The sequence below is a fragment of the Pleurodeles waltl genome, chromosome 7 (assembly GCF_031143425.1).
Source record: "Pleurodeles waltl isolate 20211129_DDA chromosome 7, aPleWal1.hap1.20221129, whole genome shotgun sequence".
Lineage (NCBI taxonomy): Eukaryota > Metazoa > Chordata > Amphibia > Caudata > Salamandridae > Pleurodeles > Pleurodeles waltl.
Window position 1 is genome coordinate 280,264,361 of NC_090446.1, and position 16,840 is coordinate 280,281,200.

General features: G+C 40.6%; 1 protein-coding gene across 2 annotated transcripts in view; it reads left to right on the plus strand.

Moving 5' to 3' along the window:
• Positions 1-16,840, plus strand: part of UBE2V1 (ubiquitin conjugating enzyme E2 V1) — a 99,475-nt gene that overhangs the window by 74,361 nt on the left and 8,274 nt on the right. Inside the window, exon 3 of one of the 2 annotated variants that reach the window (XM_069243652.1) lies at positions 1,292-1,417. In XM_069243652.1, coding sequence (XP_069099753.1) covers positions 1,292-1,417 — 126 coding nt within the window. Of the gene's footprint in view, positions 1-1,271; positions 1,418-16,840 lie in introns of both variants that reach the window. The other variant, XM_069243653.1, reaches the window with a different exon arrangement.

Consider the following 16,840-nt stretch of genomic DNA (forward strand, 5'->3'; position numbering starts at 1 on the left):
GTGTGGGGGAGTTGGGATTGTGTTTAGCAATATCTTATGATTTAAAATCACCTGCTGCGTAGTTACTTGTGCGTCCAGCTTTCAGGCAGCAATAAGAAAGTCAAGATGACTCTTGTGATTAATGTTCCTGCCAGAGTGAGATCAGATTTTTTCCTAGTGGTTGTTTTGACTGCTATAAAGTAGTGCAAGGGGTTCATATGGCTGCTGCAAACAACAGATCTGTATTTTATGTAGATAGCAGAGTGGATTGGTAATCCCAGCATTTACCCGCGCATTAAAAAAAAATTAAATGTATGTGAGAGAGGGGTTAAGTAGAGATGAGAAGCACATTTGTCTGGTCATAGTGAGGGAGTCCTAGGAGAAGGTCGTGGTGGGTGGGGTGCCAAAATAGATATTTCATTGGGTGCCACCAACACTAAAGCCGTCCCTGGTCACTGTTTAATATTCAACAGTCTTCATGAAACTTTTCTGTCTCGGCTCATCCATACATGAGATTTAATGTTCTTTTTTTAAAAGATGCCTTTATTTTTCATGATTCATTTATGACATTTGCCACATTATGTCCTCGTACCAGTGTTTTACACCTCTTTTGTTTTGCTGTTGTACGAGTAACATTTCTGAACTTTTGTTCTGAAGTACTTTATTCTAATTTCCATGTTTATTATACACTACTGCAAAGCCTTCACATACCCAGAATAGTGCTTTTGAGTCAGCTGAACAAGGGAATTAATTATGACGTAAAACAACTGTTTAAAGCTTGTTACATCAATGTGTACTGAAAATCCATGAAAGGAATCTCCACTTTCTATTTAAAATTGTACCTAAAAAAACATTTACCCTATCCCGGGTCCATGTGAGACCATGAATGATGTTCTCTTTCTGCCTAATTACAGATTTTTTCTTTATTCTGAGCATATCTATCTACATTAGATTGCTTAATTGAGAGGTAAAAAAGTTACATACCTGTAACAACTTCTAGGTTGTATGCAGACTCGCATTCCCTGTTGTCAACATGCGCCTTATGCCATTGGATTGAAAGGACTCCCTGTCATGGGATTGAAGTGGTTACTACCCATTATTGGGTAAAAGTGATATTGAACATTTTACAGATAAGTAACCTTTAGCCATTTGCATGTTTTGAATGTTTTTTATTTTTTCACTACAGTTTAAAATAAAATGTAAATGATCTTTGAGAGGCATATGTTCAGGGATTAGGATAATGTTCAAAATTTGACAGCAATAAATATTGCTTATTGACATATTCATTTCAGGTTCCATCATTTCCTTTCAGACAATTTATGAAAACAGAATATACAGCCTTAAAGTAGAATGTGGGCCGAAATATCCAGAATTACCTCCTTTTGCAAGATTTGTAACAAAAATAAATATGAGTGGCGTAAATAGTTCTAACGGAGTGGTAAGTTGCACTTTACTTGAATCAAATCCCTATTTAAAATGCCTACGTACAATTTTCATTTAAAAAAATATATACTTTTGTCGGTGTGGCATTTTTTGGGGTAGGCCAGATTGATTATGTAAATTAGTTCCTTTTAGAATAATTTATACATTTTGTTATCCGTGGATGTCCTGAAAACCTGACAGGGATCTGACCCTCTGGACTTACATTAGACAGCCCTGTTGTAATGCATGAACTGTGCTCGTAAAGCCAGAGTCTTTAAATTGCTGTAGACATTTGTTCCATGTGTTGCCTTCACAAGCTTCAAACATTATTGTAATGTTTTACTTGAGAAATGTATATTTGTGTAGCACAAACTGCTTCCATTTACATTATACAGATGAAGCCTTAACGACTTGTTTAATGCAGGGTATAAAGCACTGGATTAATTTAGAATTGTCATGGAAAGATTAATCTGTTAATTTGTTTTGATGGCCCAGGCTGTTTTAGAAGGCGTAGAATTGCTAAGGTGACTGTTTTGCCACAAATATCTTGATATTACTTTCAGATAAGGAATGAGACTTTAATTAAATAGATTTCGTTATGAATTGTCAAACTTCTGCTTGCACAAAGGGTGTTTGTTATGGAAGGTATCATCTTAAAAAGTGAATGTATAGATATAGGTTTAAATGTATAGGTAAAAGTTTTAAAGGTATTTGGGAAGATTAGATTTGGAATAGAGTATTTATTTTACTACAACTATGTGTACATTTAAGGTTATATTGATCCCTCAAGCTATCTGTGAAATAATTTGACTTGGGTAGGGAACTAGCAAGACTTATGATCGTCTGTCATAAGAGGAGTACTCCCACCCATAAGAGGAGTTCATTTAATTTTTTCATGTGTTTTTTGTTGTTGTTGTTTTTAAGTCTTGTTTACTGACAAATCTTATGCAACTTTAATTATACATTGGTTGCAATGCAGTAGAGTAGATTAATACCAATTGAGTGCAGGGTTAGTTGGTTATAAAGTACTTTTAAGTAAATGGTTCTAGTGCTGTGCAGTAGATTTCCAACCTGCTCGGCCTTGGAACACATCAAACCAATCTATAGTAGTCTTAAGCAACCAAGAAATAAATGGACCCAGACTTCTTTAAACATTGTTCTGCATCCATTATTTTGATGACAGGAGAACTTACTATTGCATGAAAACATTCCAGAACATGTGTTAAAACCAAATAGGTTATTGCATTCAAATGAAGCATCAGTGTAGGATTTTGAGTTGACTTTTCAAGAAAATGGTTTGTCAAATCCAACTGCTAGGAACACTATTTTATCAGTTTGATCATTACTTTTCCCTTTATTAAGTTATTTTTTTTTAGTTCATCAAAAGCAAGTTGGAAATGGAAAATATCGAACTCTATTTTGCACTTTGTTCTTTTTTGCTTTGTGAATGCATCATCAATAAGTTACTTCATTTCTGTGAGAAGTATGGTGCTGAAATAGAAGCCCTTTCAAAACGATGCTCATCTTGTGAGGTGCTGCATCAACTGCACCACGCCCAACAAATATAGTGCAAATGCTTCTCTTCTTTCTTCAATGTTCCTTTTTCCAGTGATGGGCTTAGCTGTCATACATTTGTTCTATTTTACTAACCTCATTCAAAGTTAACCTTGCATTTAGCAGCATGACCAAGACGGCTTACTAATGATAGATGTGATCTAGTGTCTAAACTGTTGCCATTGCAGCTTAGGTTTGAATTCTGGCCTCAGCACCTGGTTGCATAGTGTGAGAGTCGGGGCAAAACACTTAATTTTCCTATCCTAAAAATGCATGTTTGTGAAATCCAATTATAAATATGTATTAAGTAGTTTTAGAAGTTCAAGATGAAAAATCCTATGTTTATGCACTCAATCTTGTACCGTCTTCACGTCCCCCCATAATGCACCGCGGTTTGTTGCTTCCCACCGAACACTGCATAAATATCATACGTACATATTTACATAATGCTTCATACATCTGATGGGGTGATTTAGCCTATATGAGTGGGGGTGGATGTTGAGCGTGAGATTTGGATGTGTGTTGTGATCCATATTTGGTAGCATCATTACACATAAGCACCAAGTGTTGTGGAGAGTGGGAAACTATTCACAGGCGATCATTGTATAACTCTTAGGAGCCCTGTTACACATCAACTGAGTAAATTAAATCGCCCACAAAATTCCAAACTCCAGCCTAGTAAATGTACAGTTTGGAGACTCCCAAGCAGGTGACTCCACTAATTGAAGTGCAGCTAATACAAAGAGTATATATATTTTATATTTTTTACATTATTTTATGTGGTGCTTTATAAGAGAACACAAGGTAAATATTGGTTAGTGAACATCATAAACCAACCTATTAGCACATGGAAAACAAGGTGCAATCAGTTTGTACCAGCTGGGGCTTTAAAGATAACTAGTTCTACTCATAGGTCTGAAGGTGACATGATGCAGACACCACAGAGTAAGGCTCTGTGGGTTCACCTGGTAAACGCAAATGTAGTTGCCACCATGGGAGGTTACTCACCATCAGTCAGTGAACTTATGTGGGGGTAATACTGTTAGTTCAGGAAGATTAGAGAGACCTGTTAGGAGAGAACATATAAGAATGTAAATGAATAGGGCTTCTGTCCCTAACAGACAGGTTGCCATAGGAAGGCATCTTTACCTCACCCCCTTTATCTGCTGCTGTACAAGTTAAAGTAGATGAGGACCTGTCATTTATCAGTAAGGAGGTTGGAAGAATTTTGGGAGCGCTTACCCAGTTAATCAGGATTACAAAGGGCAGACTGGGAGTCAATAGGGCTCTAAGGAATGGCCTTGAGGGTGGAAGGGATAGAAGAACAACAGAAACGATGGCAGTACCAAGACATCAATACCAAGATGTTAAAAACGGTGCACAAAACAACAAACTCTTTCATAGTCCATTTTTAGGTTTTGCCTGCACAGTGCTTGCAAATTCTCTTGTGTTTCAAAAAACAAAATCTTAACAGTGGCTTAGAACCGACCCATTACTTTCCTTTACTTACCAATGGCTCGCTCCCAAATGGCTCCTACAACCTTACTTGTCAGGACCTCCTCCTCGCCTCTGTCGTCTTGTTGCAGAAGCAGGACTAATTACTGCTTCTGGTGGCCAGTTTCCTTCCACTCGATGCAACTGCATGCTTCTGGTGGTGTGTGTGTGTGTGTGTGTATGTATATGTATATATATATTTTTTTTTTTTGGGGGGGGGGGTAGTTATGTCCCCTCCCTCTTTCCAGCATATGAATTCAAGCCATAACTCTGCAACGTCGGTCTGTATTCACAGGGCAGCTAGTCAGAACACTGAATATATTAACAGCGATGCTGAATAGTAAAAAAAAAAAAAAAAAAAGATTTTCAAAAGTGAAAATTCAAAAATCACAAAACATCTCTTGGAACTGCATGTTTATTTAGAAATTCTAATATGAAAACTTTGAAGCAAAGAGGTTGTGCCAAAGCAGAGCCAAGTTAGACTCTTTCGGCCATTCTTCATCGCAATTGTGCATGTTTGTTTTTACGGTCGTGCTGAGGCCTTCCAGTGACTCCTCCTTGTGCCGACCTTAAATTAGGTCTCAATCTGCTGTCGCTGCCAGGATCTCTGGCTGGGTGGGTAATTAGGAACTGTTTGTGGAGCCAGCTGACCTCGCGGTCTGGGTCCAGGGCGAAGGTGATTTCTCACGGCCCAGATTACACCAGTTTCCAGACTCTAGTTGCCGAGAAAGAAACATCAAACAAGTATTTGGAATGCAATGGTCTCGTGTTTGCTTGAGTTAGAGCTCTTAGCGTCGTGAATTACTGGCTGGACTTTTCTTGCCACACAGACTGAAAATAACTAGAGAAAGAGAGCGAGGGTGAGCTGGCCTTGGAATAGGTTTATGTTTACAGAGGGACCTGGTGGGGAGGAGGGATTTAACACACACCCACAGTGTAAGACAAACAGGCAAATACAAAAAAAAAAAAGAAATCCCTTACAGAAGAGATAATCAGGACATAGCATAATTCTACTGTACTTTGTGCTTCTCCCAAAGAGAAAGTGCCAGGACAAAGAGGCAGACCTGACCACTAGCAAGCAAGGATTTTTAAAGGACACTCGGACCAACAAATGAAATCACTTGAACCCACAGTATAAGTATACCTAAAAGTATACAACACGTCGAACGTGAACGCTCGACCTAAAAACAATGGGTTTCTCCTTTGCCAAATTTATTGGCTTGTCAATGTTTTTTCATTTTTTTTTTTTTTTTATACATGTCTCACAGCAGTTTAGCCACTTTTTGACATGGTTTAATTTTTTTTTTTTTTTAAGCGCTATGATATGGATTATGGTCATAGCGCTTTTTTAAAAAAAAAGCTTTAAGTCATGTTGCAAAGTAGCTCGACTGCTGTGCAATATATAGAATAACATTGACAAAGCCAATAGATTTCTCAGAAGTGACTTACACGCACAAGCCTTGTTTCTTTGTGCTTCTTTATAATGCTGTTTGAAAATAATTCCTTGCTTGATCACATTCCCTAGGAAACATGGGATTTAATTTGGAAAAGGATCAATCAGACGGGTATATTTTTTATATTGTGCAACTGAGCTATTCTGTGTTGTTCAGTGCTGCCCTGAAGTGAAGTGTTGTCCTTTCAGATGGATGTGTCCTAGGTACCTGAAACCTGATTGGTAGGTCTCACTGTAGTCTAGGCAGGTTAGGTCTTATGTGATCTTGACCAGCTAAAACTGTGCACCTATGAAACTCATTTGATTGATATGACTCTCTGCTACCAGATATTTTTCAGAAATTCAAAGGTTTCTCCTCAACTTCGGCAGTGTGGCAGCTGAAAAGAATTGCTGATGTTAAGGTACTTCACTCAAACGCCTTATAGGTTTATCTATATTTTTTTTCCTGCATGAGGCACCTGGCATAGTAAAAGCTTGATGACTTTGTTCTGTGTCTCCTGAAAGCCAGTCTCATGTGGGGTAAAAGCTCTTGAGTCACATAATTGACTTTGGGCTATGATTGCCTTGACCTACTGTATGGCAATCACGGCTCCAAATAGGCCATAATGACATCACAAACTCTCTCTTGCTCGAGAGCCTCTTCTAGACCTAAAGGAAGCATACTTGCACATACCAGTGAATGCAAAACACATGAGGTATGAGATTTGTAGTAGAGGAAAATCATTACCAGTTCACGGTCCTAGCCTTTGGAATAAAATCGGCACCAAGAGTGTTCACAAAGTGCCTAGCTGTGGTAGCCACATACCTCAGAAGGGTGGTGGTGGTGGGGGAAATACAGGTGTATCTGTACCTGTACGATTGGTTAGTAAGAGCACACTGTTACCAAAAATGCACGCAGGACATTTTAAGGGTGATAAAAACTCAACACCCTCTAGGTTTCACGTTAAACATAGAAAAATCATCTCAAGAACCAGAACAGAAGTAGTAGTTCTTGGAAGAAATCTTGAATTTTACTCACAGGAAAGCATTCCCCTACGAGAAGAGGACTAAGTCTCTTTTGAAGGAAACTCTCCGTTACCAGAAGGGACTCGCTTGGACAGCGAGGACTGTGGGGAAGTTGTTAGGAAAGATAGCATCATGCATTCCTTGAATCCAATGTGAGACACAACACATCAGACCAACATGGGAATGGCTTAAAAAATCAATGGTCTCAAGCGACGGAGAGTTGGAAAGATCTAGTGGTTGTCACACAGAAGGTTCAGGAGGAAATGGAGTGGTTCAACAGGAAAAATATTCAGTGAAGGCTATTTCTGCAACCAACTCCTGTAATAATTATAATAAAGGATGCATCACATATGGGACGGGGAGTTCACATTGATTCGCTGAAGATAAGAGGAATCCGTAACAATCAGAATAAGGTACAACACCTGAATTGGTTTGAGTTAGAATAGCCATGAAAGTGTTTCAGAATCACATTCTTTGAAAGACAATTTTAATTCAAACAGACAACAAGACAACAATGTTTTACATTAACAAACAGGGAGGAACTCAATCCCTGACCCTCTCAAAACTAGCTCAACAACTATGGAAATAGGCAATTGAAAGAAACATAGATATTAAAACGATTAATCTACCAGGGAAATAAAATTGTGAGGCAAATAAATTAAGCAGACAGGCCTCCTGCTTGCACAAATGGGAGCTAAACCAGAAAGTAGTGCAAGACATTTTTTAAACATGGGGAACACCAACAAATAGACCTTTTTGCAACACCCTGGAACCCAAAATGCCAAACCTTTGCATCTAGGCAACCACACCCTCAATCTCAGGGGAATGCCCCTTTGATAAACTGGTCTGGGGCATTTGTATATTCCTTTCCACCAGTAATACTATTATGGTGATCTGCAAATGCAAGACGGGGCCACATGACACTGATTCTAATAGCGCCTCAGTGGGCAAGAAAAATGTGGTACTCGGAGATAGTACATTTGGCTCAGGGACATTTTCTGGCTCTACCAAAAAGAGATGATTTGCTGTCAGTGGAAAACGGAAAAGTACTACACCCATAACCATAATATTTCAAATTAACAGTGTGGCTCCTGAGGGGTTAAATTTGGGCATAGAAGATATGACAGCACTAAGAGAGGGTAGAAAACCAATTCTAAGGAAATGTTATATGGCAAAATGGAAACGATTTTCACTTTGGTGTGTGTGAAATAAATTAAACAAAAGGATCACAAGAGAAAAGTTAGTTTTAAAATATTTAACTCATCTGTTACAAGAGGGGCTTACTTATGCTTTTTTGAGAGTTGATCTGGCCACTATAGTGGTTTTAACGAGGTCAAAATTGAAGATTTTTCACAGCACCAGTTCTGAAAAGATTTTTGGAAAGGGGCAAAGAAGATAAGGTGGTTTCACAGTTTCATATTAACCAAACATTCAAGTTCCTAGTTTCTTTCAAAATCCAAAAAAACAAGCTGAAAGAACGCTACAGACATTGGATGCAAGACATTGCATCATTTACTACATTGAAAGGGCAAAAGCTTTCAGGAAAATGCAATTGTTTGTAGTGTTTGCAAAAAAACTATCTGGAAAGAGTAGTGTCAAAGAACACTATTGTAGGATGGATTGCGCTATTGATTAGATTATGCCACTCCAATGCTTGGGAAGCAGTACCTAGAGCACAGGGAGCACTCTCAACACAGAAGAAATGAGCTACCATTGCCTTTATGTCAAACACCCCTTTACTAGAAATATGTATGGCAGCAACTTGTACCTGTGCACATCTTTATGAAACATTATCGCATTTATATACAAATGAAAAAGGAAGCTCAGGTGGGACAAAGGATGTTAAAGCATCTGTTTACAAACCAATACCCAACTTCATCCCAACTATCACAATGCACAGCATGTGAATCCAGAAAAGATTCACGCTGCAAAACGTACATTTCTTACCTATAGGTGTAGTTTTGCAGTTCGAAGATTTTCCGAATTCACAAGCGACCTATCCATCTCCACCAAGAAGATGGGAAAGACAGAAGAAAAGACAAGAGTAAAACAAATCCGAAGATGGCAAACTGAGGTGAAGACATCCGAAGGAAGTGAGACAAAGTCACAAGGAAACACCAAATGGAGGTTCTGCTGATGCCCACAAGCAGAAGTAGAAAACAAAGACATACTAAAAACTTTTTCAAAATAGTAGAAAAGTCGGACCCAACAACTAGATGGTGGAATAGTGCACAACGTGTGAATCCAGAAACTCTTCAAGCTGCAAAACTACACCTACAGGTAAGAAACCTTACGTTATCATATGAGAATACTAGGTCAGGAAGGCCTGTTATTAGCCTAGGGGCCAAACAGTTCCTAGTGCCTTGCAGTTGAGAGGTTCCTTTTTCAGTACTACAGTATTCTGTTTATTATCCTACTGGGCTTTAGCGTGGTTTGGGCATCACCACTATTGCAGCCTCTTGGGATAGGATACCATTTCCTGTCCGCTTAGTCCATTCAAGTTGTTGCTGCATCAAATGTCTTAAGTGGTGTACAATTTAGATTTAAGGTTATTGCCGACTATGTATTGGCATTCATCATTTGTGCTAGGGCATTTCAAATTTCCATTGGACTGATGGCGTCTAAAGATGTCTGCTGCATATTTGAAATGCCACATCTCTTTTTGGTTGACTTGGGTGGGTTTTCAATTACAAGATGGTACAGTAACTACCAAATGTGACATTCAGACTGTGTGTTTACAATAGCCCTTTCCACAATTGTTAATGCAATAATCTTGGATTGCTGAGATCATGTTAGGTTTGCTTGTGGAAGATGGTGGTCTGTCTTACCTCGGTCATATGCTTATGAGTGTACTCACTACAATCAAATCCCCTGAACTGATCTAAAAATGTTGCTTTTTTAAAGCATTTTCTGGTATAGTGCCATGTCCCGTCCTGTCTGGACTTATAATATTCCAGTGTAGTAGCTTCTCAGTTTAATACCAGTAGCACCCCATATGATGTTTTGATGCACTCGCCCTTTATGAAAATATTAAAGCCCTCCCACTTTGTTGTCCACTGACCTACGTTGTCGGAAGTATTGTGGGAAGAGCCACACCCTGCACCCCATTGTTCCCCCCAAATGCTGTGTCCATGAGTGTGGCAGCCTGTAAATGTCCAATTTGGATACACATAACTGGCTTTCCCATCTTATCCCCAGATTCAAGAGATTATGATAGCAGATAATTTTAGCACAAGTATTCGCTGTTTGAGGCAAGAGCATTCAAGTATGAAGAATGGGGGAACATGTGTACCCTTGTCCACGAGTTGTAGGGTAATATCAATATTTACTATCCTTAAAGTGCACACCCCCCAAAAGTCAGTCAAGCGCTAACCCTCCGTCTAGCTTAAGAATCTCTCAGCTGTTTTCCCAAGAATCCTTCTTGTCAAGGCCAGATGGAATCTCTACCTGTGTACATTGAAATACAATTAAGACCACTTACCCATTGCATTAGGAATTGTAGAAAATTGGCTAGACGAGCTAAGCAATGATCGAGCTACTGATTTGCAAGGAGCTTGGTACATGCACACATAATAGATTTTATACGTATTCGTACACAGGCAGTATAATTGATGGACTTCCATCAGGGTGCCCTTTATCTACTATATAGCCCTCCTCTCAACCTTAAATACATTTTCAACTGTTAAGGAAACACCAGGTCTCACCCATGTTAGTGTGCTCTTACTATGAGCGTATTTTATTGTAAAGAATAACTGAATGTTCCACCTCCTTTATAGTCCATCTCTTTCTTGGACCAATTGTTTTCTGATAAGACAAAGCATGCTTTTTTCCTTTTTTAAAGTACATTTTCCTTTTATGCCTCTTGGTTGTTTGTGACATTCCGGGATAAAATTGTATGACTAAGTGGTTTCTTCATGAAGTAGACTATGGGTAGATTTCAAGTAACTTCTGCCCCTGAGGAGCCATTGGACAATGTGACTCTGGTGTACCCGCAGCGACCTTACTGCTGCCTGTGTTAAGACCTCTCTTCTAGTACTGGATGTATTATGGACATTTTCACCTGATCTCTCTAAACCTCTTTAAACAAGTCCCAGATACGTCTGCCACTCTCATGGGCCAGATTTGAATATAAAAACCTCCCACCATCTCAGCATAAACTGAAACAGCAAATGGGGTGTGTGCAGTAATTGTTGTTGGGGATTTTTTTTTTAATACAGATACACCCTCCCCTCTGTAAACCCCCCCCCCTCAAAAAAAAAACCTCCAAACAGCCATCCTTCTTTATGCCACACGCAAAGCGTGACACAAAAATACAAAATCCTACAGTGAAGCTGTTGGAAACACCTCTCGCTTCAAGCAGCCAGTTTATTTTGGAACCCTCAGTTTGTTTTGACAATCAAGTTATCATTGCATTTTTCTGTCATGAATAGTCTTCAACATCTTCCACTTCAACTTGTTGAATCCCCTTTTCATGTAGGTCCTTCATTTGAGTACTCATTTCTATGACCATTTCTGTGACTTTTTCATGGCCTACGTTGTAATGTTGTGGGTCTTATATTTTTTTATTTACATCTCATTCACCTCTGATAAAGGAAGATTGGGTCTGTTTTAACTCATAGTGCTGCGCGAATTTGGTGGCAGCAAAACGGAGGCTCTACCCCTTCAAACAAGTGACTCTTCAAAAATACCAAGAGATTTGCAAATAACACATGTGAAAGCCACAGACAAGCAGTTCAAACATCTACACAAAACACCTGTGGGTGGAAGAATACATAATTTTATCCAGGAGTAGAGAAAAATAACTTCAGACAAATAAGCTATAAACACGATTCAATTTGGTTATTACCTAGAACTGACAAAATTATCGCCGACAAGAGGTCCCAGGTCCTAAAGTCCATTCCAAGGAAAAAACAGCTTGTCTTTTCAAAGAAGTTCAAAAGCTTCTGGACAAGCAAGCAATATAGCAGATGCCAAAACAAAAAATCATAAGGGAAGCTACTCAACATATTTATTAATCCCAAAGGTGGATGGTACTTTGTGTCTAATACTGGATTTCAGGTTTATCAACAAGTTTATAAAAACACAAAAATTCAAGATTTAAACCTCAGACAGCCATACTGCAGCTACAGCAAGGAGATTACATGGCAACAGTAGACTTAAAAGATGCCTACTTGCACATACCAATGAACAGAAAGCACAAGAAATACCTGAGGTTTGTGGTAAACAAAACACATTATCAGTTCACAATACTGGCTTTTGGGATCAAATTCGCTCCAAGGGTGTTTACAAAGTGTCTGGCGGCAGTTGCAGCACATTAGAGGAGGGGAATACATCTATACCTGTACATAAATGAGTCATTAGTAAGAGCAGCTCTTACATGAAATGCAAACAGGACATCCAAGAAGTAATGGAGTTTCTGGGTTCTCTTTGAATACAGAGAAGTCCTCCCTGGAGCCTGAACAGGAAAAGGTGTTCTTGGGAGCAAGGATCAACTCCATCCAAGGGAAAATGTACCCCAACTGGAAGAGGATTCGAATCCTTCTGACAGAAATTCACTGCTACCAGAGGGGTCAAGCTATTCCATCGAGAACGATAGGGAAGCTATTAGGGAAGATGGAATCATACATCCCTCTAATTCCTTATGCAAGACTTCACATGAGACAAATCCAGGAATGGCTCCAAAATCAATGGTCACTGGCAGCAGAGAGCGGGGACGATCTAGTGGTAGTCACACAAGTGTGGAACAGGAGCTGGTGTGGTGGATCAATGCACATTTAACACAAGGGAAACCTTTTTTGCTCAGTCAGCTCCATCTGTGATGATAACCACAGATGAATCGCGTATGGGATGGGGAGCTCACATGGGTGCTCTCGAAGTATGATGAACATGTAAGGTAGAGGATAAAAAAAAAAAATAATTAAAAACAAAACAAACACAAAAAAGTAACTTTTTGCAGCGCTGCTGCACCACTAAATCGGCTCCTCCATCGCAGGCTGCAGGCACAGGCTCCAAGCCTGCCCTGCCGCCATCCTGCGCTGCTCAGAGTAGCGTCAGGATTGGCTGGGAGTGCCCAGCCAGGGCGTTCCCAGGCGGACTGTAAGTCTGTGCAGGCTCTGTCCAGCCCGGCAACTGTGTTGCTGGGCTGGAGAGAGCCTTCTGCGCATGTCTGTTTGGTTGGCACTCCCCCCTCTGTCCCTGTCACACCAGTGGCGCCACCCCTTTTATAGTAGAAACATAATAAACAGAGTTTATTATGTTTCTACTATAAGAGGTTTTTTTTTTTAGCTGCTGCTGGCGGGGGTGGGGGGAGGGCGATGCTTCTCCGTCTTAGTGAAGGAGCCCCCCCTGTTTCTGGAAGAAGTGGGACAACGTCAAAGGGTATACCAAATGGAACTGCCGTCAATGGCCACCCACAAGAACAAAATTAAAACAGAAGGACTATAAGATATTGGAGAATTCCGGACCCAACCACTAGATGGCGGATTAATGCATATCATGTGACTCCAGAAAATTCTTTGAGCTACAAAAATACACCTACAGTCTAGAAACTATATGTTCTTGGCAAGGAATCCCTCAGTGAGAGACCCACCTTTCAGTGTGTTGAGAATGCTGGTACCTTCCTGAGTCTGTAATAGTACTGCTGAGCCGCAAGCAAATTTAAGTCTTTCTGACATACTTCTAGCTGCAGATTCCTCACCTTGTAAATCTTCCCAGGTGACAGCCTGGGTCTGGAAATCCTCTTCAGTTGCTCCTGCGTGTATCTCTGTTGGCTGCCTTACCCCCTCAAACATTACACAGCTGCCTGTTTGCTGATGCCCGTGCCTTTTTTGCACCCTTCAGTTTGATCGTGAGCTTTTTATTCTTACCTGTTTTGAATTTCTCAATTTCCTGGCAGTGTCCTGGGACATTACCCCAACGAGGACAAGTTTCAAATCCTGCGTGACACAAGCATATGTCTGGTACAGATCCTCATGGATTCTGTCTGTGATGTCTTGATACCAACCATTGCTCCAAATCTTGTGACAAATGCTTCCCTGATGTACCTGAAAGCCATCAGGGAGTGGGTAGCGAAAACACTACTTCGCCAAGCACCAATCGTGTTTGGTTCTGATCCTAGCCATGAGGACAAGCCTAAGCCAGATGCACTTTTCAGGCAAAAGAAGGCATAACAGAGAGACAAGATGAGTAAACATAACTCAAAGCAAGTCTCTTTCATATCTCACCCCTCCAGAACTGTGGAGAGCCCTCAGGAGGTGCTCCAGCACAAGTCATCATCTTTACCAGCTTCTTCAGACATATTGCCTTCAAACAGGTCATGCTGCAGATATTCAGTTATTTCAGCTCTCTCCAGAATGCCTTCTGACCACATTGACCCAGTGGTGGCTCCTGTAGAGTTGCCACTTGTAGGCACTCATCCCTGCACAGACTGAATCTAGTCCAGTATCTGTATTTCAACCCATTTTCTACAGGCCTCACAGTTGTTCATCTTCTTGGTCTCCAGCTCCCATGGTGCCAGATTCAGGTTCGGCTCTGACACAAGATTCAGATCCTCCTTCAATAAGGGTTTGACCTATGTCACGCTATACAATCACGGCAGTACCACCAGTTATGGAGGGGGACACTCCTCTATCTGCTCTTTTTCTTCAGCATTACTTGAGGAGAATTGAGGCTATTTTTCATTCTGACAGTAATGCGACCTACCCATCATGATGAGGATGAGGTGTTGGAACCTACTTCTCCTCATTTTGATTTGTTATAACATTTATACAGCGTGTGGCTTCCTCAGCAACGAGACATCCCAGCACTAGTTCTAAAACAACAGACTGCAGAAAGAACAAACCTATTGCAAAGTGCTACAGGAAGCAGCTAAGAAAAGAAAACAACCAGGTGTTCAGGATTTTCCTGAAAGACCAATGGTTCTGGACACTCCTAATAAACCAAGTGAGTGCATTCCAAAGGGCAGGGGTCTTAGCATGGAAAGAACGGCCTTCCTCTCTGACTCTGAACAGGGAGCCAGTGCGATTTGTGAATTAGCTGGACTCTCCAAATCACAGCATCGTTGGTTCTCAGGTATAGGATGTTATATTTTGATTTGCAGAATGCCAATGGTGTACATATCTCTCCACAACCTGTGATTGATTCCTCTTTAGGGGCTCAGACCAAGCACAGTGGTTCTTTAGCTGTTGGGGTTATGAGGGTAGCAGTAGTGCTAGAATTGCCCTCCATACTTTGTAGACTAAGGCACATCACCTTACAGAGATTTTCTAAATTGGGCCTTTTGACTGAAAATTTCTGCTGACGTTTAACAATGCCTTGGTTGGTAACGTTTTTTCCACCTGTTTGAAATAATTTTCTGCTCCTGTGATGTAAAGTTTTTGATGCAGCATCCCACTCCTGAGAGCCTTGTAGAGTAGGCACTTGCAAGGTGAATCCTAACTGCTTACCTTTAGGTCGTCCTGATGGGGAATCAAAAAGAATGAATATTTTCCTAGTAAGCATGAAGGAAAGTTTCAATTCTGTTAATGACACCGAGGCGAGGATTGTGCTCTGCTTTTCATTTATTACATTCCAGCAGACTTCAGAAATATAGAACAAAACTAACTTTCCCATAAGTCCAAAGACAAAAACTACAACAGTTCATCCAATCAGCTATGAGATCCTCCCAATTTGGCAGACATCCCCTGCATATCTTCCTCTTTCTTGAGTGCGACAGGAGCACTTCCATATTTTTGCATCACTCTCCATTATTTCCATCGGAACCTGAAAATAAGCCACGATAGCCATGAGCCTGAATGTTGTAAATCAGACCTCTTAGCAGCTAGTTGGAATACGTTTACTACGTGTACCATGATGCCATCCTTGGAGAAGGAAATGTAACTCAACATTGACATAACAAACCTCCCATGACCATGGTCGAAAAGGAAAACACAAATTCTTAGACCTTACGATTTCCTGGGAAAACAATAAACCGTATCCAATTGGGTTGCTAAAAGTTCTCAGGAACCTTGGGTGAGAATAATCCTTGTCTCCATGTTCGTAATAGAATTGAAATTTCCTTGATGCTTACTAAGGAATGTTTCATTCTATGGCAGGACCAGAGGCAAGGATTATGCTAGTTGCGAGCTTGTGCGCCACAAAAGAGGCCATTATCCAGGACCGGTTTAAAATAAAATCTTTTAAACATGGAGTCCAACGACCAGTCTGCTGCATTGATGATGCCCTCTAGGCAAGCTTCTAGAAGAGATTTTCCCCTCTAACAGAATGCAAGACTTCAATGCCTGTCTCCTGCATGACCCCGCGGATCCATCTAGCAATGGTGGGAGGAGTGACTGCCTTGAAAGGTTTCCTGAGGGAGATTAAAAACCGGCACTCTCGAGGCAGGTGGAATTCCTCCATCATCTTCTCATATGCCTTCAGGCAGCGCGCAGCACACCACTTTGGGGCTGTTTTAAAAGCTGGATTGGACACCACATTTGAATTCGATTTTTGAGCATTTTGAGATATGGATGGTGACTCCTTGGGCAATAAAAATCAGACCCACAATGTCGAGGGCTCAGACATCCTACACCCGTTGACAGGACTCCAGACACAGTAATATGGTGAGCTTTGCCGAGAGTTCCTTTTGTGACCAGTATGGATTCTTCTGCCAAGACTAAAAGAGATGGAGAACTTTGTTGCCATCTCAGAGGGATCAACATCTGGGTTCGGAGGGAAGCACCCAATGTATCGTTTGCATCAGTTTGCACACCAGTGGATGCTCCCCCACAGGAGTATTCTGTAAAGGGACATGACCCGGGGAGATGGCCAATCTATAAGAATTTATTGTCCGATAAACTAATCCCTTGGTTGCTAGAGGCACCCAGAAGTTATTGATATGGACGATGTCGCACCCCATTGTATCCTGATTGTTTTGAACACATCAACGGACACATC